The 27026-nt window shown below is 31.7% G+C and overlaps 4 protein-coding genes and 1 pseudogene across 7 annotated transcripts; 3 read left to right on the top strand and 2 right to left on the bottom strand.

Annotated features, from left to right (window-relative positions):
* Positions 1–1204: 1204 nt before the first annotated feature.
* On the top strand, positions 1205–1808 carry LOC107605632 (ubiquitin-like protein 5 pseudogene; annotated as a pseudogene). Its single transcript, XR_015886121.1, has 2 exons — positions 1205–1343; positions 1512–1808. The product of XR_015886121.1 is annotated as a ubiquitin-like protein 5 pseudogene (transcript).
* Positions 1809–10884: 9076 nt separating this feature from the next.
* Positions 10885–12000, top strand: LOC107605629 (ubiquitin-like protein 5). Of its 2 annotated transcripts, none has more exons than XM_016307571.3 (3): positions 10885–11092; positions 11274–11550; positions 11799–12000. In XM_016307571.3, exon 2 carries the CDS (start codon positions 11314–11316, stop codon positions 11533–11535), a length of 222 nt encoding a protein of 73 aa, XP_016163057.1. In that variant the 5' UTR covers positions 10885–11092; positions 11274–11313; the 3' UTR covers positions 11536–11550; positions 11799–12000. The 2 variants fall into 2 exon arrangements, with proteins under 2 accessions (XP_016163057.1, XP_016163059.1); XM_016307573.3 differs by having other exon boundaries at positions 11271–11550.
* A 376-nt stretch (positions 12001–12376) lies between these two features.
* On the bottom strand, positions 12377–16021 carry LOC107605628 (putative carbohydrate esterase At4g34215). Its single transcript, XM_016307569.3, has 3 exons — positions 15610–16021; positions 15108–15388; positions 12377–12704 (listed from the first exon to the last, which is right to left on the bottom strand). The coding sequence occupies exons 1-3, from the start codon at positions 15920–15922 to the stop codon at positions 12456–12458; spliced, it is 843 nt and encodes a 280-aa protein (XP_016163055.1). The 5' UTR covers positions 15923–16021; the 3' UTR covers positions 12377–12455.
* Positions 16022–18177: 2156 nt separating this feature from the next.
* LOC107647760 (uncharacterized) lies at positions 18178–20785 on the top strand. Of its 2 annotated transcripts, none has more exons than XM_016351808.3 (3): positions 18178–18995; positions 19194–20221; positions 20317–20785. In XM_016351808.3, exons 1-3 carry the CDS (start codon positions 18300–18302, stop codon positions 20363–20365), a joined length of 1773 nt encoding a protein of 590 aa, XP_016207294.1. In that variant the 5' UTR covers positions 18178–18299; the 3' UTR covers positions 20366–20785. The 2 variants fall into 2 exon arrangements, with proteins under 2 accessions (XP_016207294.1, XP_088345489.1); XM_088489363.1 differs by having other exon boundaries at positions 19200–20221; positions 20317–20508.
* A 970-nt stretch (positions 20786–21755) lies between these two features.
* On the bottom strand, positions 21756–24182 carry LOC107605627 (uncharacterized). The gene is made up of 3 exons (XM_016307568.3): positions 23427–24182; positions 22287–23350; positions 21756–22196 (listed from the first exon to the last, which is right to left on the bottom strand). Exons 1-3 carry the CDS (start codon positions 24075–24077, stop codon positions 22151–22153), a joined length of 1761 nt encoding a protein of 586 aa, XP_016163054.3. The 5' UTR covers positions 24078–24182; the 3' UTR covers positions 21756–22150.
* Positions 24183–27026: the final 2844 nt, after the last annotated feature.

The following is a 27026-nucleotide window of genomic DNA, read 5'->3' as shown; positions in this document are numbered from 1 at the left end:
GAATGGTGTTGCTCAGAACACTGGTTCCAACCCATTTTAAAATTTAATTATTTTAGATATTTTTAAATTTATAATTTTTATTATTATTTAATTTATATAATAAAATTCAATAATTAAAAAATCGATTTATAACATCACTCATTAAATTTTAATATCTTAAAATAATCTTTTTAATATTATTATTATTTGAAATTATCGTCATTTTTTCTATATCTTTTCAATTATCAAATTTTTTTTCTTAAAGTTAATTTGTTAAAAAAAAATTTAAACTAAAGCAAATATAGAAAAATTAAAATGGGAAACTAATAATAGATTGGACTAAAATTTAGATGAAAATTTTTAAAATAATTACTATATTTATTTAATAAAATCTAAAAAAATTAACATTTTTAATATATAATTAATAATAGTTTGATAAAATTATTTATATAAAAAAATTTTACTATAAAAGAACTAAAATTTAAAAAATATAAAATATAAAAATACAAATAAAAATAATTTTATAATAATTTGATTATTTTTATTATTTTATCTAAACAATTTTGTTTATTAAATTGTAAAAAATATTATTAAAATTAATAAGATTAAAAGATATTAAAAATATAATATTATGAAAAAAAATTTCAAAAATGTATTTGATTATTAATTTATTTAAAAATGAATTTAATTATTAATCCTTAATTAATTAATTTCTTTTTTATTTTTTTATTTGACAAATAATCAATTTGTCATGCATGCATTTAGAACCATTTTCGTTAGGCGGTTAGGCCCTTGTTGCCTCTACGTTTGACAAAACGCACAAAAAATCCCCCACTAATATCTACATCCGTTCGACTTGCGCTCTGACTCAGCTTTACATAAATTTATGGCTACGGAGACCTTTCCTGAATTCAACTTGGACATAGCTTCACATAAATTCGACTTACTCTTGTTATGCTTACCTTTCTAACCGATTGCACGCCCTTGATGTTCTTATTTGGTCTGTGTCTACTGAAATCGCGTGCTGTCAATCTACACCTTTTACATTTTTTATTTTATATCTAAACGGTATATAAGAATGGAATATCATGTTCCAGCGTCGTACAATGCCATACCGGAATAGCTTCTTTTATTATTTCCGTGTCAGCTGCACTAGTATATATAAGATATAAGCCTAGCCCTGAGTGACAAAATTCAAAAGCTTCAGACTCTGCACCCTCAAACTCTCAGCCTTTCCTCTCACCATTCACGAACGCACGCACGCTCACCTGGCTCCCTCACCGTCACGCTCACCTCGCCGTCTTGCAGTGGTCATCGTCTTCTCTTCGTCGCGTCTTCGCTGGTCTGCCCCTATTCTTTGTCGGGTAAGTCAGCTCATTGATTTTGAACCATTTGTTATAATGTCTAGAGTTAGGTTAATTATAATTTATATTTCTGATGCTGATTCTGATTTCTATGATTTATGTGATTCAATCTTTGTGGATTCTGTGATTTATGTGTTTATGTTATAATTTTTTCTTTGTTAATTACAGTAGCAGTGTTATAATTTCTGTGAGTTTCTGGGAACGATTAATCAAGAAGAGAAGATGATCGAGGTGGTTCTGAACGATCGATTGGGGAAGAAGGTCCGCGTGAAATGCAACGACGACGACACCATGGGAGACCTGAAGAAGCTGGTTGCAGCTCAGACAGGAACGAGGGAGTGGTACCCCATCTACAAGGATCACATCACCCTCAAAGATTACGAGATCCACGATGGCATGGGCCAGCTCTACTACAACTAAAATCCCTCTTCAAAGGTCTCTTTTTTCTTCCCTCCAAAGTCAGAATCAGACTCAAAGAGCTGCAGGTATTATTTCTGTGCATGCTGCTTCCTTGAATGGTATAATAGTACTTGAGACTGATCTTTTAATGTTATTTATTTCATATACTAGTAATGGCGTAATATATAGTATGTGCTGGGATTGGATAAATGTGTCAAGTGTAATTTTTGACTTGTAAAAGACCCCTTTGATTGGAATAATGTACATATCTGAATGATATTGGGTTTAATTTATATTCCTTGTAAAAGATTCAAGGTTTGATGTCTAGACTTGAGGAACCACTATGGGTTTGGTTCCAAAATTCATTGATCAAGGAAGTGAAGGAACCATTATGGGTTTGATCAAGTGTTGTTGTGTTGTTAAAGTGTAATAAAAAACAAAAGAATTTTCTTTATTTTTTTGTTGGTACTGCGGGCTGTCCCGCCCCTACTGTCTTTATAATTATTAAAATTTAATAAATAAAATAAAATTTTAAACATGATATAATTTATTAATTATTTTATTAATTATTATATATATATATATAGAGAAGCGGTTGTTACCTAAACTCAGTCTCGTCCTGTCCCGAGTGGGTAAGGACGGGTGGATACCGAGTTCGGGTGGTGTTACTATGGGCCAATGTAGGAAAAATAAATAAATAAAATATTTAAAATAAAATATTAATGTTGATTTGGTCTAATTTAGGTAAATAATTTAAATAAAATTTTTTGAAAAAAGAACTTAAAATATAAAGATTTTTATTAATAGTAGTTTATAAATAAATTAATTTATTTTTGAATTATTAGTTATAGAAGTACTTGTTTTAAAATTATAGCGTTTGGATAAATAACTCAAATAAATACAATTTTTCTACACAAGACAATAAATATTAAAATAAGGATGATAACAAATACCTTCTTATAAAATTCTAATTCACAATAATTTTGATGATAATGCTAAAAAAATTATTGTGTAGTTAGTGCTTGGTGTTTTATTATGTATGATATAGTAGGTAAAAATTAAAAATAAATATAAAATATGTGTCATGCATGTTTTGTTTTTTTTTTGTATGGAATTGCCATTTTTTTTTTTGCTTAATATGCATCCCTTATGTTCAAATAATTAAAACGGTAGCATATATTATGCAGTGACGTTTATGTATGAGTTGCTAGGTTTTTCTATATTTTCAGTTTTGAAGGATAGAAACTGTGAATGAAATAATCAATATGCTGATTTGATCCTCAAAAACACATTTGTCAATATATGTTAAGCCTCAACTTTTTTTTTTGGATACTAAAAATAGGGAGACTTAAATTCGCAAACTCTTAGGTGATTATGAAAAGATTATACCATTTAAGCTATAATTCATTGGCATGTTAACCCTCAACTTAAATTAAGTTAATCTTTGTTTATATATATATAAACACTAAAAATTAATTATTAAAATAATTATTTATATAATATATATATTAAAAATAATTTAAATAATATATATATAAATAAATATAAAAAATGATTTTGGTAGGGAACTAAATAGAAAGATAATCAATTAGAGCTAATTAATTGAAAAATAAAAAATCTATTATAAAAAAAACTTTTTACTATCTTAATTTTTTGAATTTTAAAACTAAAAATACACAAAATTTACTTATGTTGACTTAGATCGTAGTTAGTTCTCTAAATTAAAAAAAAAAACCGAAAAAAGAAACCACGAGAAACAAAAACATGGCCCATGCGCCCCCTCTTATTCAGCACCAATGAGTGCCTTCAAATAAAAATGTTTAGTCACTATGGTCTGGTAGAGCACAGGATTAGAGGAAGGTTTGAGCTAAGGCCAATATTCACATATAGATTACTAATCTACATGGTATACAGCGACTAATAAAAACTAGCCGAACGCACGTAAATTTTATTATTATCTCTCACCTTCTTTGTATTTTTTGTACATCCTTATTATGTATCAGAATCTACAGGTTGAGCCAAAGCTATGGCCTCAGAAATGCAAATACAATAGATAATAACAAGATTTTTTCTTATGTATATAAATAAAAAACAGAATGATTGAGCTCCCAAAACTAGTTTATGTGTGTGGTTTGCTTTCTACTGAAACACTGGAGGACTTTTTAAATGGTTTAATTGATTTATGATTAAAATATATGTAATAATCAGCTATTCATTCTCCATTCATGAGGTCTAACACAAGTGATAATTGTTTGGATTATTTTAAGTCCAATCTTTGGAGGCAGCAAAACAACGTGTGTGCAATAGTTTTCATAACTAGGATTAGTTCGTTGGCTTCTGATCTTTGGATAAATGATGGTTTATACCTTTTAAAGAGCGGAAAACATAATCATTCCGCTGAAAAATAACAATCACAACTATTACAAAATGTACATACTTGTGTATAAAGCCAACAAATTGAGTTTCTTAATTAAATTCTGTTTTTTTCACTAACTAAGCCTTAATTTGATATTTGTTTGTCTTCCTAAAGAAAATATTTAATTTCTCATACTGAACAATTCAATTAAATGCCAGGGTGCCATTTTTTTTTCTTAATATGCTGAACAAGGTGGTTTGAATACAATTTTTTTTTTCATTGAGGTATGCTACACATACAACATACAAGTCTTTTTAGTTTACAAGTCTTACAAGTCCAATAAAACACACGCATTACACTTAATTAACGCATTACACACTTCCACATTCAATAGTAAATAAAATGCACGTTATTCAACAACTTCCTGTTTTCAAAGCGCGCTACTCACCATGTATTATGAACGACTCTTCTTCTTCCTCCATGAAAACAATTTTCTTGCCAAATTTGAAGATAATAGAACTTCAAAATTACATCCAATCGATTACAGAAATACACTCAAAGGATTACAGAAATACACTCAAACGGTTACAGGAATTCACCTAAACGATTATAGAAATACACCCAAAAGATTATAAGAATACACCCAAAGAATTTAAGAAATACACCCAAAATTCGTTGAAGTACACCTTATGCATATTTCAGAACTCTTTCTCTTTCTCCTCCTCATCTTCTGCTGTTTTTTCTTCTTCAAAAATAATTTCAGAGCTTGATGTCAAAAAACAATAGAAATCGAGAATAACGAATAAAGAAAACAGAGAGAAAAGCACGTAAATGAAGAAGAATAACAGAAAGAGGAAGAAGAACGTGCAGCAATGAGAAGAAGAAGGAGAAAGAGAAGGCAAGAAATGAAATAGAAGAAGAGGAACGAGAAAGAGAAAGCAAGAAACGAAAGAAAAGAAGAAGAAGAAGATGATGATGAAGAGAAAGAGGAAGAAGAACGTGCAGCAAGAAGAAGAAGAAGAAGGAGGAGAAAGAAAAGGCAAGAAACGAAAGAAAAGAAGAAGAGGAAGAGAAAGAAGAAGAAGAAGAAGAACGTAAACTTTGCATCGCGTTTTTTGAGTTTATTCGTTAATTAACTTGTAAAGCATACAAGCCCTAATGGCTTGTGCTTATATGCAGAGCTTTTCTATTTTACATTATAAAGTATTAGAGTTTATATAAATATCTCTCTCTCCTATTCAAGTTTATTACTTTTCCTTTCTCTTCTCACTTGTGCTAGATACCTTACACCACATGTTAAATTTTATTTTTTTGGTATTTATTAAATCTGTTCTTGAGAAAAAAATATTTTGCCTTGGACTAAGCCCAAAATACTCTACCCAAATTTTAAATTTCAACTCGCACAAACTCAAAGTCCCATTTTGAAATGGTTATTTGATTGGGCCTGGAGCAAAGTTGGATAAAAACTTTGTGGCTCCTTCATGGCAAATAAGTTGGAAGTTGAGGGATACAAAAAAAAAACTTGGAAGTTTAGGAATTTTTATGTCAAAATTAGTAGGTATGTGAATAGGTTAATGTTTTTTTCTTCTTATTGCATCAAAAATCCCTTATGAAGTTTAGATGAGAGCATTTAAAATTTTGGACCACTTATCAATGGATCCAAGTAGGAATAAGGTCAATATTATTAGAAAAAGTAAATGTAAACAACTCCTAATAATCTAATTTTAAACAATTTTAATTAATAATAATTAAGTATATATTTAAAAAAATAAATAATTACTAATTAATGATAATTAATTAGTTTAGAATGCAATTTAAAAATATTTGTTGGTTTATTATTGACTAACCCCGTGTTGATTATCTAACGAGATTGATATTATTAACTAAGATATACCAATAAATAAATTTCATTAGGTCTCTCACTATCACGGTCATCTTCCTTCACAGTATCTATCCTGTACGGTCATCTTTCTTCACAGCATCCAGCTTGTAGTTTATTCTTATTCTTACATATATAACTAGTGCGATCTCTTTATATCTGTTTAAATTACGTGCCTTAAAGACCCAAACTTGCCAACACGTTCGCGTGTTGAGCTTGGAGGGTACCAGGACAAGCTCACAACCATCATGAGGTATAGCGTCCAAAAACTAAGCCCAACTTGCTCCGAGTATAAACAACTAGCAAGATAAGTTTGGGAGTTGTGATCCGTAACCGAATAGCTCAAATATATAACGCTACACATCGGAACTAACTTTGAAATTCAAATCATTTCGCCCTATTAAAATAACTAATCTCGAGTATGCGCACTTTCGCAATGCCGACACATATCTCAGGCTTTACAGGCACACAACGGTTGCCATTATGTAACAATATATACAGACCGAATAGGGTGATAGAGGCATTCAATTCTATTCACTCTCAAGCAAGAACTCTAAAGAGTATTTACAAAGATTAGTTGATTGATTACTGATTTGAGTATCGAAATCCTTTTTGCAGGTCTAACGCACGGGTCAAGCCTTTGGAGAGTACACAATTCGCTCAAGGATCTTTCAGAGGGAGTCTCTTGGGTGACAACGAGCTATACTTGGAAGGATAAGTTCCTGATCGGAACATATAATATCAAGACAAAGTCGACGTAATTTCAAAAGATTTATATTCCCATAATAACATTATGGGTAAAAATACTAGTTTTATAACTAAGTTCTTACCATGACAAAAACGTTGAAGTTAATAGAATATTCTATTAAATTATGCAAAATATTAAGTCAAGTATTAGGCATATTCATTTTGTTTAACAGAATATTATGTTAATTATAGTATTTTTGTCACGATAAGGACTTAATTATAAAATCTGATATGGTATAATGACTCAATTGAAAAGAAAAAATAGTATTGGGACTTAATTAAAAATTCAATAAAATTATAGAGATCGACAGAATAATTAAACCAATAAAATATAGTTTAATTTTTTATGCTCTCACAGTGTAAAATATTTTACACAATCATGCAACCACATATATGTTCTTTTGGATGACCATTATCAACGAAATAATAGTTGTTTTTTATGATGTGACGTTCGTAATTAAATGCATGTATAAAATTGCTTTACACATAATTAAATACAGGTTTAAAATTGCTTTAAAGTTATGTTTTTACATTTAAATATAAAAGTTATTTGTTATATTATACACTGGAAAGGTATCATGCCTTAATAGAGAAGAAGGAGAGAAAGAAGAGAGAAAAATTGAGTGAATTTTCTGTTCTGTTGTATTAGTGATTCGATTCATTCATTCTTTACATTGTAGTCTATATATACACAAGGACAGTTGGAAGGGGTGTTTAACTAATTGATTGGGAAAGCTAAGCTAACAGACTAAGACTAACTAACTGAAGTCCAGCCTGACACTCATAATAGCAATCTCTAACAGACTCTAACTGAATACAGTTGAAGTCTTAACTGCCTGAATGAACTATTATTCTGTCATGCTCCCTGTTATGAGATTCTTCTACTTCTTCCACCAGTTTTTAGTCTTTTTCATACTTTGAATTCTTCTTTCCATACAAATAAAATAAAATACTAATAATACTAATAATACTTTTATAGTAAAAAATTTAGATAAAATATACGAGATCTTAAGTTTAAATTTTATCATTGTCAGAGTCTTATTCTAATTGTTATATGTTACATTGTTTTTATTTGAGATTATTCAAAAATATTTTAGTTTTACGCGATTTTACGTCTTTTATATTAATATTTTATTTGAGTCAAACAATTGTATAATTAATTATAATGAGTTTGACTTTGTCCATATTAAAAATATTATTTTTGTGAATCATTAAATTTTATTAACTGAAAATAAATCAAGTGATTTAATAAAATAAATATATTGAATGATTTTAATAAATACAAACAAAAAACACTGAATATTAAATATCTTACTATTAAAAAATAAAAAGTAAAAAAATTATATTAATGTTAAATCAGGAACAGATCTATTTATATTATAATGGGATAAGTGTTCTTATTACAATTTAAATTTTTTTTGAATAGTACATAATAATTATATGAAGATGTTGAGATGGATGGGTGGTCATACGCGATTGGATAAAATAAGGAATGAAGATATAAGGGAGAGAGTTGGAGTAGCATCCATTGTGGAAAAGATGGTTGAATCGCGTCTCAGGTGGTTTGGATATGTGAGAAGAAGACCGATAGAACATCCAGTCAGGAGGGTGGATGAGATGGAAGATGGACAAATGGCGAAAGGCAGAGGAAGACCTAAGAAGACCATCCATGAGGTGGTCAAACGAGATCTACATGTAAACGGTCTCTCTGTAGACATGATACATGACAGAGCACAATGGCGTCGTTTGATTCATGAAGCCGACCCCACTTAGTAGGACAAAGCTTTGTTGTTGTTGTTGTAGTACATAATAATTATATTTATTTGTCCTATTAAATTATTAAATTTGATCCTATAATAATTTTTTATTCAACTTTTGACAATTGATATTCAATTTAAAAAGTTTATATAAATGTGTATTATAATGATAAATTTTTAAATTTAAATCACTTGTGTTCTTTCTCAAATTTAAATTTAAATTATCAATTTAAATGTGTATTATAAGCCCAAAACAGTTCAAATGGATTAAAATTTAAAATTATTACATGTCCCTAACATTTGATTTACCACTGCAGTTTAACCGCATTGAAGAATTTAATATTAAATGCTATTGGTCAACAATAGACGAAAAGAATAAAAAGAATTTACTACTGATATCCATCTAAAGTAGATAATATTTTGTGTTACAAAAAGGTATGTTGTAGTTATTGTCATTCTTATTTTTGTATTTTTTGTATTATAGTTGAGATTTTGAAAATAGTTTATGTTTTTTGATTTAGGTATCGACTATGTGACTACGAGTGTGACATAACCATTAGACAAATATTCACTTTTTGGAATTATTGATTATCCTAGCTGAGTTAGGTGGACGGAGGGGATGCAGCAAACTTAGTGAAGTTAAAAAAAAAACTTATTTTGTTATTTAAAGTTGGAATAATTTGTTTTTGAAAATAATGATTTTTTTATGTTGTTTAAAAAAAATTCTATAATTTGTTGCATATAAAAAAATGTTTTATGGCTGAAAATTATATTTAAATTAAACTGTGAAAATCGGGCTATTTGTTAAGTTGTTTGAAATCTTGTATTAAATATTTAATTGTTAGATATATAAGTTTGAAAAATTATTTAAAATAAAATTAAAACCATTTTTTATCAATGAAGACAATGTAATTTTAATAAAAAAAATACAGTTCATATACTTTGACTAAGTTATATATGATATTAGAATATATAATTTCCGTTAATTAATAAAAGTTAAACATAAGTGTGATAATGTCTTAATTTTGTTTCACATGTTTAATCATTCCCATGTAAAATTGAAAAGAAAGCAAACTAATAAAATGTTAAAATGTTTTTAACAAATTAACGATACACGTTATAAACTTATAATTAATTTTTTAATATATACTTATAAAATAAATATTTAACAATTTTATATATATATATCATACGAATACTATTTCCTTATAATTATCATTTAAAAAATTGAGAATAAAGACGTAAAGAAGAAAAAATAAAAAAATGTATTACTATTGTTTAAATGGTTATACGTGTATCATTTTACCATCATATAATTATAAATTATTTAATCTACTAGTATATTACATTAGAAAAAGAAAAAAGAAAATAAACTTAAACGGAAAAAACTAGGATTATTGTATTTTTTGGAAGTTTTTTGTGTGTATCCGACTGATAAGAAAAAAAAGTAGGTGATAAGCTTCCTATCTTTTAATATATCTTTTATTGTTTCCGTGTCAGCTGCACTAGTCTATATAAGATTAGGGGTGCACATGGCCGGGTGAAATCGGGTTTGATGTGATTCAGATCCGGCTTGAAATATACACCGGGTCTATTTATTAGACCCGAACCCGACCCTAAACCCGATGAAATCAATACACTTTCGGGCCACAATTATACCGGGCCGGGTGAAGCCGGGTTTGATGTGATTCAGATCCGGCTTGAAATATACACCGGGTCTATTTATTAGACCCGAACCCGACCCTAAACCCGATGAAATCAATACACTTTCGGGCCACAATTATACCGGGTGAAAATCGGGTAAAACCGGGCCGTTAATATTACATTACGTTGATACCTTCTTGTAAGCTAGCATGTAAAAATATCCGAATTTCCAAGACTCCAACCATTAGTTAACATGGTAAAATTCACTTAGAAAAATATAACAAGAACCAACCCTTCTTCAAAATTAAAGCATAACCACAATCAATACTAAAGCATAACCACAATCAATACTAATATTGTCTAATAATACCAAATATTTAAATCAATACAAATAACATAATCTTATGTATTAGTCTAAAGTCTTATGCATTCTAAACATAAAACATTAATTTATAGTCTTATAATGACTAATAACACAAAATATTAAGGTTTACAATACTTAAATTCCACATAAAAATAGTCATGATCCATCACTAATAACACAAAATATTAATTGTGTATGATGACCGGGCCAACTTCGGGCGACCCGAGCTATGGCCCGGACCCGACCCGAAATAATGACCGGGTCTATTTTTGAGACCCGTACCCGACCCTAAACCAGATAAAATCACATCAAATTAGTCCTTAAAGTGTTCGGGCCGGGCCGGGTCTGTGCACCCCTATATAAGATATATGAGATTGAGTTAACCCTCCACGTCAGTGACAAAAATTCAAAAGCTTTCCCTCAGCCTTTCCTCTCACCATTCACTAACACACGCACGGTCACTCTAGACCTCAGTGACAAAATTCCTCGCACGGTCGCGTCAGAGCGTCTTCTCCTCGTCGCATCTTCGCCGGTCGTCGCGTCTTCGCCGGCCTTCGCGGGTAAATCGCCGGGCTTCGCTGGTCTGCCCCTATTCTCTGTCGGGTAAGTCAGTTCTTTGATTTTGAAGCATTTGTTATAATGTATAGAGTTAGGTTAATTATAATTTATATTTCTGATGATGATTCTGATTTTTATGATTTATGTGATTCAATCTTTGAGGATTCTGTGATTTATGTGTTTATGTTATAATTTTTTTATTCTGATTCTTTGTTAATTACAGTAGGAGTGTTATAATTTCTGAATTTCTGGGAATTTCTGAGAAGATGATCGAGGTGGTTCTGAACGATCGATTGGGGAAGAAGGTCCGCGTGAAATGCAACGATGACGATACCATCGGAGACCTGAAGAAGCTGGTTGCAGCTCAGACAGGAACGAGGGCTGACAAGATTCGCATTCAGAAGTGGTACACCATCTACAAGGATCACATCACCCTCAAAGATTACGAGATCCACGACGGCATGGGCCTCGAGCTCTACTACAACTAAAATCCCTCTTCAAAGGTTTCTTCTTTCTTCCCTGTTGTTGTTTATTTTAAGGTTCCCATGGTTTTGCGTTTATTTAACAATTGGCTTGTTAAAATTTACCTTTGTTGAGCATTGTGGATTCATAATTTTGTTCATCACTAGTAAAGGCTATTTCCTTAAGGAATTGCCCAATTTATGTGCTCATGTTATTGTTTCTGTGCTTGATATTTCCTTGAATGGTATAATAGTACTCGAGACTGATCTTTTGCTGTTGTTTGTTTCAGGTGCTATTAATGGCGTATGTGCTGGTAACTGGATAAATCTGTGAAATGTAACTTTTTGACTTTTTAAAGACCCCTTTGATTGGAATAATGTACATACCCAAATGATATTGGGTTTAATTTGCTGTTGGAACAATTTGTTATATAACATATTGACGTGTTCTTGTTGGATTCATATTAATTGAAACCTCCCCTTCTTATCTTCCTTGCATAGTGTGCTTAATTACAATTTTTGTTTGATTAGACAATCTTTTGAGGTATTGTTCTTCTAACATTCTTCATAACTGAGAAAGAAAAGATAGTTCTGTGGCCTGTAAATAATCAGTAGTTTCTTATTCAATGGTTGCTTCCCGATATATGGTTCTGTTGTGCATGCTTTAAATTGTTATGTAGTTAGGTTTTCTGTTGATTCTGCTGTGGGGTTCGTTACTGAGCAGGGATGTCTCAGATTTTGTTAGATTTTGCTGGCCTTGCTATCCTTCTATGGCCATTGGCAGTTGCTGGGGCAGTAGAAATAATTTTTTAGGGTTCCAGTCAAGGTTCGGATGACAAAAAAAAATGTAGAAATAGAAGGCCCTTGATTGAGAACTTAAAAAAATGAACAAAAATTTTGTATATAAAAAATATATATTTTACTCTTATCCGAAATTCCTGATTTAATTAACTAGTTACATAACTTGTGAGTGAGTGATTAATAAATTGATGATGATGATGATGAGTGGTGGAAGCAATATAGGCATGAGCCAAACGCATTCCTAAGTGAACTTGAGAGACTGTAGTAAGGTGAAGTTTATCTGTTTTGAGGGGCAAACCCTTTGCATCAACACACTTCACATTTGGAAGCTTCAACCCTAATTGACCCTTTCTCACTTTCTCAATGTATTTTCCTTCCCCTGATGCAAGTGCTACCTGCATACATTAATTAACATTTTTACATGCCATCTCCTTCATTCATTAATTTCATTTCTTAAACATTATTATATATATTTCACCTTTTTAAAAAGATTATTATTTTAATTTTTTATACATTAAAACATCAATGTCCTTATATGCAAAATAGATTGATTATGTATCAAAAAGGGAAAAATGACCATTACTTTAAAACGAATGTAGTATTCTGTATATTTCTTTAGCTTTACTCTCAAGCAATAATCATAGCTTTTCAATTTGTGCATTTAATCATGTTTCAGATGGCATTATAATTTATTTAATTTAAGTTAAAATATCTAAAAGTGAATGTTAATAGAACGCTCACATAATACAAAATTTTTAGAATAATTATCCAAATCGGTCTCCAAGAATTTTATAAGTGGACATTTTAGTCCCCAAGAAAAATTAATACTCAATCCCTAAGTTTTACTTCGGCAGACAAATCAGTTCGTAGTTTATTTTTCGACAGAGTAATTACCCATATCAGTGCCCCCAAAGATTTTAAAAGTGGACGTTTTAATCCCTCAAAAAAATTAATACACAGATCAATCCCTGACATTTTTCTCTGTTAGACATAATAGTTCTCTGTCTAAAAAAAAGTAAAATAAAATTATTATTATTAGTAACTCAATAATAATAATAATAATATTCAATAAAATTATTAGAGATTATTCTATAAAAAATTTAAGGTTGAAATTATTTAATATTTTTGTATTTAATATAATCAAAAGAGGTCCTATTTTAAAAAATATGTTTGTAATAAAAGAAATATTTTAATTTAAATTTTAAAGTATCATTATTCACCTTCCTTGTTTCTAACAAAAATAGTATATTAATATGCTAGTGTCATCGTTGATACATAAAGTTAAGTTAATAATAATAAAATTCGACATATAGTAAAAATAAAATGGATTATGGACTGTTATATCTGACAAAAAAACGTTGAGTATTGATTTGTGTATTATTTTTTTTTATGGACTAAAATATCTACTTTTAAAATCCTTGAAGACTAATCTAGATAATTACTTTGCCAGAAAATGAACTAGAGACTGATTTGTCTGTTGAAATAAAACCTTAAAAATTAATCGGTGTATTAATTTTTTTTTGAGACTAAAATATCCGCTTTTAAAATCCTTAAAACTGATTTGTGATTTGGTAATTACTCAAATTTTTAAAAGAAGCATTATTTATTGAACCAGGATGGAAGAGTTACAAAATATGACAATATAAATTTCGTAAAAAAAAAAAGCTTTCTTTCTTTGTTTTGTCCCACACATTAAACAAAGGAACATTTGAACTTCTTGTTTGACTAAACTATTATATTATATTGCAAAATTTTAAATAAATTGAGCCAACTTTTTAAATTTTTGAAAGAAGAATAATAATATAGTAATTTAGATACAGACGTCATTCCCACACTATTTTACTTTTTCTATTTTTGTCGACTTTGAATTTAGTAAGTGATTTAAATATGGTGCGCCTTCAAATGTACACTACTACACTTCTTTTATTGTGGAAACTGTATTGATGTTTTTAGTTCAAAAATAGAAAGGATGATAATTCATACAAGTTGATGAGTGGGCCAATTTATTGAATTAGAGCTGGATGCCAATTGCCATTTCTAAGTCTTTTGGAATTACATGAACGGCCACAAATTTGAATATCAATAATGTTTGAGACCATAAAAGATAAACTCAAATAATCTAAAATTATTTTATTTAGTATTTATTTATTATTATTATTAAAATAATTGCATAATTTTAAATATTACATAAAATTATAAATATTAAATTAAATAAAGTAACTTTGGTTATTGTTTGTTTAACATTAAATTAAATAAAATAATTTTGATTATTGTTTGTCTAACGTAACATTAAGAGAGTTCTAGTATGAAAATAGATGTTCTTAATTTTTTTTATCTCAATTAATTTTATAAAGTGTGATATTATATCATATAAAATTTAATTAAAATAAAAAAAACATAAAAAAAATTACAGAATATAAAAATCATACTTTATAAAAATTAATTGAAAAAGAATTAAAAAAAATCCATTCCAAATAAGTACAAACACAAAGAACCGTTTGGCACATACAACAACTAAAATAAAAACATACATATGTAAATATGTATTTATATTATATATGATCATAATTTAGATTATTAAAATCATCTTTAAAGGTTGTATAAAATAAAAAAATTAAGTATATTAAAAAAAAAATCTGTGTTATTTTATTGAATAAGATAAGATAACAAGAGAGAAAAAAGAAGAAAGCTAATGAATTATATCTCAAATGGCATAGTCTTTTCATACTCATTTAAGAGATTGCGAGTTCGAGTCTTCTATTTTTGGTAAAAAAAAAAGAAAAAAGAAATAGGCAAACCTGGATAACAAGAAGATTTGGAAGATGAAGATCAGAACGAAGGTCCATAATAAATTTCTCCATGTTATGGCTATAACCTTCAGCATCCTCTTCTCTAACAGTGTCACTCTCACCTTGATACCACAAAAGTGCCCTAATTGTTCTTCCACTATTACCCTTCACTGACTCAATTGCCCTTCTCACCAATTCATTGTACAAACTTGTCCCTTTACTCCATTCCCCAATCTTAGTCCCTCCCTTTGCACAAGGCACCAAACCCATCACCATATTAACACTCTCACCTGTTAATATACATATATATTAGAAATTAAATGTGCATTCTATCCTATGATTCTGTTAGCTAATTATCTCAAAACAGAAATATAGAGACAATAAATAACATATTTGTTTAGACTTTAGAAATAGGAAAAGAGACAATTTTTTTTTTATGCATTTTCTGTTCTAAAACACTTGTCGAATAAATTAAAGTAAAAAATATTATATGTTTTTAAGGTATTTTTACCTTTGATCCTGAGAACTTCGTTTGCGAACGCCAGACCCGGTCCAACCCCACAAGTCTTGCCAAGGTCGATGTCTAAATGGAGAGGCTCATGGGCCTCTTCCCATTGTAGACTCGCACTTAGTCGCAAGATAGAAGGGTTGGACCGGCACTCTGGTGGGACATTACCGTCCCAAAACCTCCCGTTTTTGACGCCGCCACGACCAGCCATGTTGCTTTGTCCGGCAAGGATGAAGATGTCCATGTTTGAAGAAGAGAAGCCACATTGCAAAAACAAGAATAACAAACATGATAACATAGGCATGGAGTTGTCCATGGTGGCAATAATATGGCACACACCAAAATGGACTTTATATTAAATGAAGATAGAGTGCGGAAATTAATGATTTGCTTTTCTTATTGACTTTTTGAGTTTTGTGCATGTGGGTGTGGTGAACTATGTTGGAAGAATCCATGTATTGGGGGCAAGGTAGGCAATGATCATTGATTGAATTGATGTGGCATCGTTTAGACACATTAGGGGATGGGAACATTTTAAATTTTGGATTAATCAAGTATCCAACTCTTGACTTTTCGGATTCAGAGCTTTAATACAATGTCATGATACCACTCATCCCAAAAATTTCAGCTGATGAAAAAAGGTAACACTAATGATTATATTTCTAATACTCTCTAAACTTCCATTGTACACATTGTATAAATATTCCATTGGCTCCTCATACTTTTCCATCTCTAATACTCTCTAATCTTCCATTGTACACATTGTACAAATATTCCATTAGCTCCTCATACTTTTCCAACTGAGAATAATATATCATGAATGTTGAGGTCGTGTAAAAATGAAAGAAAGCATAGTGATGAATGCGCTCTATTTTCAATTGCTACTATTTCAAACAAGGGTTTTTGTAATGCATTAAAGTAAAAAATTTTGGTGGATTTTAACTTGAGTGTTGCTATCTAAGTTCACAACAAAGAAAATAATACTTAAACTTACATAGAGTGAGGTGGGTACAATGTCACCGAGACTATAACTATGACAATTACTTATATCAATTCCTATTTTTTTTTTTTGGAAAAAAAATTAAGCAAAATGTGGTATTAATTAATTATTATGGCCAGATATTGTAGAATTTTTTAAAGTTTTTTATAGGCAATACTTATAAATTATTTTTAAAGTGATTTTTTGTATATGTAAGGGTTTAATTTAAATGTTCTCATAGTGTAAAACATTATATAATCATTCAATCAAATTCATGTATTTAGACATTTTTTAAATAATATATTTAAAAATTAATTATTTTTACTTATTAATAAAACGGAAAGAGTACATAAAAAGTATGCAAAGATAATAAAATTGAGAAAGAATAAAGAAAGAAAAGAAAAGATGAAGAAATTTTATTGATTGTTAATTGATTGAAATTGTAAACTATGAAAGTAAAATTAAATATATATAAAGTGTTGACCTATAAAAAATAAAAGCAAATAAAGATAAGATAAGGATAAATAAATTAAAGATAAGATAATAATAAAGAGTAAAATTATAATTAAATTTGTGTATCCTATGTTGGGTTAAATTTGTAGACCGTGAGACTTCTTTATTGTTGTCATGAGCTAATGTGGAAGAGTGGTTTAATACGCCCCACAAGCTTGTCAAGAACACCAAACTTATTCAAATTAAGATGGAATGGTTGAGAAAATAAAGGCTTGGTGAAGATGTCAACTAGCTGCCCAGAAGAGGGAATGGGAAGATGTTTCATCACTCCAGCTTGAACATTTTGTCGAAACAAGTGACAATAAACCTCTAAATGTTTGGTCTGCTCATAAAAAACTGGTTTAGTAGCAATATGAAGAGTACTCTGATTATCACAATATAAAATTGGTGGGCCGATAGAAGAGATGAGATACGTAAAAATTGTAACACATTTAATATCCATTTGTATTAACAAATGCACGATATTCTGCTTCAGTGGATTAGCGGGCACCGGTGGTTTGTTTCTTGGTCTTCCAAGAGACTAAAAAACTGATGATTTATTGATTGTCTTGATGAGAGCTATTCTATAATTTAATTATTATTTTATTCTAAAACGTTTTTTTCTGATTGAATCACGGTTGGACCAGTAAACCCGTGATTAGGGGTGGCAAAGCGGGCCGGTCCGCCCCAACTCGTCCCGTCCCGCCAATTAAAATGGGTTTAAAATACTAGCCTGCCCCATTTTACGGCGGATTGGCGGGTCGGCGGACTAGACCACTTGACTCTTTTTTTTCTTTTTTGAAAAATAAAATTTATTAAAATTAACTAAAAAATAATAATTAAAAAATCAAATACAAATAAAAAAAATCAAATTATAATATAATTTTTTTATTATTTTTTTTAATTTTTAACTTCAATAAAATTGTTTAAAATAATATTTGTCAATAGAACCATATTTATTTTAAAAAATAAGTTATATAATTTGAACAAATATACGAAATTGTAAAATAAAATAAATAAAATTAATAACTAAAAATTAATAAGTTATATAATTTTTTTTAATTTTGCGAATTCCAAATCCTAACAGAATCCGTCTTTTGTAGCAGATTTAGTGGATTAGTGCGCAACCCATTTTGCCGCTCCTACCAACGGTTTAATAACCAGTACGTTGCTAGTGCCACCTTCTTCGACGGCTGCAACAAAATTGAGCTTATAGCCAATAATGCCCCTTTGGTTGTCTTCGTTACCGGCGGATATATGGGTATCCGCTATCCTGTCCAGTGTGGCCGCCGCCACAGTCACGGCCGCATCCATCTTCTTAATCTACAAGTCTCACCTCTGCCCCCACAAAGAGAACATCATAACACTCCATCAAGAACAACCGAAACGCAATACATGTGGGAAGATCCTATTCGTCTCCCAGATTGGAACCTCAGAAGCGTTTGCGAAGCGCCTCTACGAGTTTTTAGCCTCGGGAATGCACTTCCGTAATTGCGTGTATCTAGAGTTGGTAGATGCACGGAATTATGAGCCCGAAGAGCTACCCAAAGAGAACATCGTCCTCCTCGTTGCTTCAAATTCGGAACATTGGAAACTAGCTCTGGGATCCAGCTACGAAACTTACGGAGCGGAGGACTTCCGCAGTTGGATCCAGGATAACGCGGAGAACTTTGGGAGTGGGGTTTTTGTTGTGAACGCTTGCAGTTTCAGTGTGTTTGGAGTAGGCAGTAGTGTTTCTGAAGGTGGCAAGAATTTGATGGCTAAGGCCGCCAATCGCATTAGGGATTTTGGTCAGGCTGCGAAATTCGACGCTGCTTTTGATTTTGACAACTGGTGGCAAGGGGTTGTTGCGGTTTTGAAAGGTGCAGTTCTCGGGGATACCGTTGCTGATGACGAGTGCGAGCAATCTGAACCCGAGGTAGATTTCCGCATGCTCTTATCCTTTATATATCAAATGTATATATATTTTTTTGTTTCAAATCCTACCTCGTCAAGTCAACCACTAATCTATTTCTTATGAATGCTTACACTGCTGAAAAGCTTTCTGATTGATAGATAATTGTTCTAAACTTATGGTGATCTAGTTTTGTCCTAAATATTATGAATGTTTTCTTAGTTCCAGGATCATGCTGGTTGTTGTGATCCAAAACGCATATATATGTTGGTGGAAAATCTGGGTGATGGAGATAGTACAACCTCCAGGCGCCGGATGCTAACTATCAGTGAGGCCAACTTCATGAAGAATGGCACTGTTGATCTTGAAGACGTAGGTCTTGTGACTGCCCAATGGCGTCTTCCAGATGGTGCAACAAGCAAGTCTAGATTACCATTTTTTGAAGGATTTTGTTCCCTTGGTCTCAGTTTATTCTTTGCTGGTTGGGACCTGGATCATATTGAAAGAGGATGGAAGCAACTGGCTTCTGGTGAGGACACAAAACTGTGGTGCCTCGAGTATGATGGTTCTGCTTGGATTTGGAGTTTATGCAGAAGCATGTTCTTCCCCTGCTCAACGGTTTGCCCCATGGTAATCCCATACGATGGCAAGTTGTGCATCATTCAGGGTAGAAGAATATGGGTTGATATCTACCATCCAAAATCAGAATTTTGGGAAAAAAGGGAAGTACCCGAGAGTGTGTACTTGTGGCCTCACTCTTGCTTTTTCTGGGAAACCCTCATTGTGTATTCGGTTGATCATGAGAATCAATGGCTCATGTCATATGATTTGAATGCCAACATTTGGAGCCCCATTGAGTGCAATTTTCCACATTACTGGGGTTGTAGAAAACTCGTTCGTTTGGGTTGCAGTGATTATCTTCTTATTATTGACTTTATCACTATTTGGTACATCTATGATTTGTCTAAGAAGAAACTCGTGGCAATTGTGCATATGAATGAGTTGGATGAGATTGGGACAGTGACTGACGTTTTCTGTTGTCACCACACAAGCAAGGAAAGTCTGATCTATGTCTTCATTGATCCAGATAAAATGGATCTTGAGGAAATGGATATTGAGAAAGAGTCATTCACTTATGATATTAACATTGTTCCTTATGCCAAAGTCAAGCTCCAAACCGATGGTAATTTTTCTGCTAAGGTTGAATCCAAGGGTAATCTTAAAGTTGGTCCCTATTGGAAGTACAATGTGTAAGCATGCACCTTTCTCTTCTCGCTGTTCTTTCTATTATTATATTATAATGTCTCAAACTTAATTAATTCATAACCCTTTCCATTGTGGACAGGTTTGCTGCTGTAGACCAAGACATTAAAGGAAAGACTACTGCAGCATAGATGTTGCTGTTAGGAATATGTTTTCTTGAACAGAGTAGATGTATTATTCTTATCACATAGTTTTAAGACTGAGTTACTTTTTTGTGTCTCTTATGATGAGGATTGAGGATGTAGAGACTTTTAGAGTTAGCTAGTACTCAAAATATTCATAGCATTCATAGGTGGGAACCAGCATGCCCTAGTGGCAATTGTAATGGTTTATGTAGGGTGGGATATTAATGGGGACGTAGCGCGGAATTTACACTAATTTGTCTAAATGCATCAACAAAAACATCATCTACTTTCTCTCTCCCCGGAATAATTGGACACATTGCTCTGTCCCACTAAAATCTTAGCAGAGCCAACTTTTGTAATTTGTACATATCCAATTGTCTTGAAACAGCTAATGATGCTTACAATTTTAAGCACAATTATTATGCAGATAGGGTGAGCTATGCAGTATTGAAATTAGTATCATACTTTGTAATTTTTTTACCTTTTTTTTAATTTATTTTTTTGTCTAATTAAATTGACCATTCATAAAACACATTTTTTTTATAGGGAAGTATGTACCCGAGTTAGAACCCCTGATAAATGATAGGAACCTTTCCCTTAATCTCAAAGGTAATGTTCTAAGTAGTGCATAAAGAATTTTGTTTTAGTAATTAAGTGAAGCTAAGAATATTTCCCTTATTTAGCATCTTGATGTCTTACGTCTTACACTTCTCTTATTTTTATTGTATCTTTTTTTTTACAAGTCTATTTGTGTTTCAATAATTCTCTATATATAATTCTGTTTTGAAGACAAGTGCATCTTTGAAATTTACTTATTGAACCCTAAAAAACACATTTAGACCATGGTAAATAGAGAGGGTGGAAATGTTGTAAATGATATTGTAGTTTGCAATTTTTGTGGATTGCAACATTTAAACAAAGGCAACTATATTGTTACTTGACTAACTCTTAGTCGTTATTTGGGGACTAATATACTCCTTATCTACTAGATTGGTGGCATTGCAAAATTCCTTACAAAAGAAGTGTTAATTATCTGCATTATGATTCTTCATTTTGTTGAACAATTGTACACTATCATAAACCAAAATAGTTAGATATAGAATACATAACTGAATATAATATAGTTAGTAATCATTATCTGTGTGATTGTAATAACAATGATTCGTATCAATTATTTAATGTTTTTTTCATGTAACATAATGTTACGAATTTTATTTAAATACAAGTATGTAATAGCCTTTTATCATATCAGGGTAATTCACTAATATGAGTTTAAAAAAGATTATTTGGGCTATTAAAAATAGAGAATGAAAAAATTTTTAATTAAGAAATATATAATGGATTTTTTACTTTTTATGCACGTACCTTTTTTTTAACATAAACGAAACAAGTATTAGTATTAGTGATATGATATCAACTAATTTTTATATTGGATCAACATTTGGTCCAGGCGTATTGCGAATTTACATTCGATTGTCTAAATGCACCAACAAAAACATCAACCTTCTCCCCCTGGATAATTGGACACATTGCTCTGTTCCACTAAAATCTTAGCAGAGCCAACTTTTGTAATTTGTACATATCTAATTTAACATTGAAGAAAATTCCTATATGATCTTAAAAGCAAGAAATCTCTAATTATTAGTTTCTAATGCAACAAACTCACCAGTCCAGAATGAAGATCTCTACGCAAACCTAAGCTACAATGAATATAAAGGAATATCTCTGTTCAAGAAAACATATTCCTATTAATATAATGTCCACCACACCAGTATGATGCACAAAACTAAGCTACAATCCTCCCTTTAATTCAATGTCTTGGTCTCCAACAGCAAACCTGTACAATGAAGCTCAATGGATTGAGTGAGCAAGTTTCAAACAGCACAGTAATTATAAACAAAGAAAGCAGAGAAAGGTTCATGCTTACATATAGAGTTTGCTATAGGGACCAACTTTAAGATTACCCTTGGATTCAACCTTGGTAGAAAAATTACCACTTGTTTGGAGCTTGACTCTAGCATAAGGAACAAAGTCAGGATCACCACCATATTCCTCAACAACCTTTTCATCTGGTTCCATGAAGACATAAATCAGACTTTCCTCGCTGGTGTAGTGGCAACAAAAAACATACGAAACCCGTCCCGTCAGCTTTTCCAATCCATTCACGTGCACATCTGCCATGAGTTTCTTCTTAGAAAAGTCATAAATGTACCACATAGCGGCAGAGTCAACAATGAGGAGATAATTACTGCATGCCAAACGAATTAGTTTCCTAGGACAAGAATCACGAATTGGCGGGAAATCGCAGGGAAGGTATCCACTCCAAAGGTTGGCCTCGATGTCATATGAGATGAGTTCCTGATACTTACCATAATAAACATAAAGCATAATGAGGGTTTTCTTAGGAGGCTTTGTTCTGTCCTCCCACAAAAAGTAAGATTTAGAACTCGACCAAAAGTCCACATGGGGCGCTTCCCTAGGCACTTCCCTTTTTTCCCATGACTCTGATTGTGAATTGTAGATTTCAACCCAATCTTTAGTATCACCCCCAAAGATGTACAAGTTGCGATGGTATGGGACTACTATGGGATTCATTCGGTAGTCGATCATGCTTCCGCATAAACTCCAAATCCAGGTCGAACCATCATACTTGAGGCACCACATTTTTGCAGGGAAAAAATGTTCCAATTCTAGCTCAAATTCAAATTTTGATCCATTGTTACACATGATACCACCAGCAATGAACAAGCTGCCACCAAGGGAACAAAATCCTTGAAAAGTTGGTAAGTTGGAATCCATTATTAGATCATCTCCAACAGGCCATTGGGCAGTCACAGGACCTCCATCTTCAAGATCAACACTTCCATGCTTGATAAAGTTGGCCTCAGTGATAGTTAACATCCTGCGCCTGAAGGTTCTTTTTCTATCTACTACATCCACATTTTCCACCAACATATATATGCTTTTTGGATCAGAACAACCAACATCATCCTAGAATTAGAACAACAATCATAGTGTTTAGAATAAAATTAGATAAGAAATTAAAACGTCATAGTTATAAACTGACCTCAGGTTCAGATTCCCCGCACATGCCATCAGCAACCGTATCTCCCGAAACCGTCGCAACAACACTTCCCCACCACTCTTCAAGATGATCATAGTATTGAACGTGATCCAAATCCCTAAAATGATTGGCGGCCTTAGCCATCAAATTCTTACCATCCCTTTTGCCCACGACAAATGCAGTGAATATGCAAGCCTTCACAACAACCGCTCCGATCCCAAAGCTCTCCGCGTTATGCATGAGCCAACTGGCGAAGTCCTTTGCTCCTTTGCTGTCGTCTAAGGCCAGTAGTTCAGGTGGTTCGGGAGGTTGGTACCAAAAATTCGAAGTTGAATCAACGAGGAGGATGAGGTTCTCCTTGGGTAGGTCTTCGGGATCATAATTCCGAGCATCTACGACCTCCAAAACGAGGCCTTTCGACTCTAACAAATTGCGGAGGCGCTCCGCTAGGGCTTCTGCAGTTGAATATCCGAGTCGCGAAACGAACAGGATCTTGCCACGTGGATTGCGTTTCGGTTGTTCTTGATGGAGTGTTATGAGGTGAGACTTGCAGATTAAGAAGAAGGTTGCGGCAGTGACCGTGGCGGCGGCCACGGTGGACGAGATAGCGGATACCGATATATCCGCCGGTAACAAAGACAACCAAAGGGGCATTATTGGCTTTTCCTGTTTGATGCAGACGTTTCAGTTAGAAGAAGGTGGCGCTGGGGCACTGGGGCAGTGATTCGACAGTGAGAGAGGCTGAGCTTAATTAAACTCGTTTTTAAAAATGGCTTAAATAATATAAATATTTATATTAAAAATAATTTATAAATAAATTATTTTGTATTTTAATTTTTTAGTTTTTAAAATATTTATTTTAAAAAAATGTGATAAAATAATTATTATAAAAAAAAGTTATTTTTTTAACTTTTATTAAGCACTTAAATAACTTTTTAAAAATTATATCAAATATTAATATTACTACTATTCAAAAATTAAAAATTAAAAAAAATAATTTTTAAAGCTTTTTAAACAGGCCATTAGTCCATCTAAATGTATTGAGCCTTCCTAAATCCCTAGTAACTAATTAATTAATACAACTATCTTATTTAAAAAAAATTATATTTAGAATGATCAATTAAAATATAAAATTTACATTTTAATCACAAAACTATAATTTTAATCTGGATTGAGTCTGTTTGAGACGTGTTTCGAACTTGATTCAAAATTATTATTGAATACAAATAATGAATTCAATCCAAAAAATATATTTTAGACAAATAAATTTTTGAATACATTAAGACGATTGATGAAGATATAAAGTATGAAAAAAGATTTTTATTAATAACACAAAATTATCTATAAAAAAATTTATTATTTTATTCTCTTCATTAAAAACTAAAATTACTTTTTGAATCTTATAAAACATATGCAGCTCTTTCGATTTCTATACATAGATTAACTTGTTTACAAGTGTTCTTATTAATTAATAGTATAATTATCCCTCATTCTATATATATTTTCTGTTATAATTGTCGGAGTTCTAGGTATGCTTCTAGTTTTTTCGAGATTTTTTATATATATTAACTACGTGGGTACTTTTATCATACTGAGAACCTCTGGTTTTCATTTTATACATATTTCTGTTGTTTTCCAGATGCAGATCGAGAGGCATCTTGTTGAGCATTTGGAGACCATCCTTACAAGCGAATAACTGTCTTTTGAGTTGTTATATTATGTTTTAGACTATGTATATATGTATATAGAATCTCCGTATGTATATTTTGTATTTTGGCCCTCCTAAAGGTTGACTTGGAGAAATAGATATTTATTCTGTAGTTTGATTTGTATTTTGGGTTGTATAAATATACATAATTACATATTTTGGCCGGCCTTAGCTTCGCAGGTCGAGTCTGGAGCTTGATATCTGTATTATGGAACTCTGTTCTGAATATTATGTTTTTAGCCTTCTTTCGATCTTTCCTATCCGTTTTACGATTAACCTTGCGAGTATGACATGATTTTCTGTTTTCGCTTTTGCTTAGCTTTTTCTTCAAAGATCCTAATTGTAAATTCTTTCAACTATATTTATGTACATATTTTACTTTTAGATGTCGTAATACCTCGCCACCTCTTCTTTACGGCTTAGAATAAGAGGATAGGGCGTGTTGGTAAGGCATACATAGTCAGTAAGGTATGGTGGAAGGTGATGGGTTCTGGAGGATTTCCGGGGCGGGGGTGGAATTGAAGGAATGTTGGAAGTAGTAGCTGGTGCCATGGAACGTTGGGTAGGCATTGGAATTGGAGAGGAATCTTGGGGTGTAGGGTCTTGTGCTGGGGTAGGTAAGGCAAAATCGGCAAACAAGTCTTTATGGAGTTGGAGGTGTGGGGAATTGCTAAAGGGCATGACATGTTCATGGAAGATCACATCTCTGGAGACAAAAAACTGTTTGGTCTCAAGGTTGTATAGTTTGTAACCCTTGTATCCAAGGGGATAGCCAAGGAAGATTGATGGAACTGCCCTGAGACAGAATTTGGTTCTGAAACTCGAATTAGTTGCTGCATAGACTAAACAACCAAAATTTCTTAAACCATCATAGTTGGGAGCTTTGTTGAATAGTAGTTCGAATGGAGACTTCAGGTTTAGTAAGGGACTTGGGGTTCTATTAATGAGAAAGGCAGCAGTGGTGATGCACTCTCCCCAAAAAGACACGAGCAGTTTAGCTTGAAAGTAGAGAGCTCGAGCCACATTAAGAAGGTGTTGGTGTTTTCGTTCTACCACGGCATTTTGCTATGGTCTATATGGACAAGAAAATTGGTAGAGAGCTCCCTTTTGCTTCAAGAAATCTTTGAGTGCAAGTGTGAGGGAGAGAGAAAGAAAATGAAGGCTAAGAAAAGGAAGGCTAAGAGTTATTATATGAAAGTTTTATTTCTATCCGTTGAAATTATAGCATATAACCACTATATAAACGTTTGTAGAATTTCAATTCAATAATTATCAACAATAACAACTACATTCACATCTTCTTTTCATATTATTATTATTATTTTATTTTATTTCCTTTTCTCTTTAGTAATTATATAGCAAGTGCATTATTGTGAGTAGTATTCAATTTCATATTACTTTGTAGCTATTAAAAGTCAAAATTCCGCTGCAGACTCAACAATTGGTATCAGAGCCAACGTTATATTATTCATTATTTGAGTGGTAAAATTCAATTTTGAATATAATGGCTTCAACTAGTAGTAATGTCAAAGTAGACAAATATGAAATCGAGAAATTCAATGGGAAAAATGATTTTTCCTATTAGAGGATGCAGATGAAAAATCTGCTTATATCACAAAAGTTACACAAGGCACTAGCAGGAAAAGAGAAAAAGTCAGAAGGAATGAAAGATGAGGATTGAGAAGAATTAGATCTTGAGGCACGGGCTGCAATAATCTTATGCCTTGAGAGGTGTGAGGGAGAAAGAAAAGGAAGGCTAAGAGTTATTATAGGAAAGTTTTATTTCTATCCGTTGAAATTATAGCATATAACCACTATATAAACGTTTGTAGAATTTCAATTCAATAATCATCAACAATAACAACTACATTCACATCTTCTTTTCATATTATTAT

This window comes from Arachis ipaensis, chromosome B6, assembly GCF_059453495.1.
Source record: "Arachis ipaensis isolate K30076 ecotype BB chromosome B6, ASM5945349v1, whole genome shotgun sequence".
NCBI lineage: Eukaryota > Viridiplantae > Streptophyta > Magnoliopsida > Fabales > Fabaceae > Arachis > Arachis ipaensis.
The sequence above is the reverse complement of the archived record's forward strand: the minus strand, read 5'-3'. Positions and strand labels throughout refer to the sequence as shown.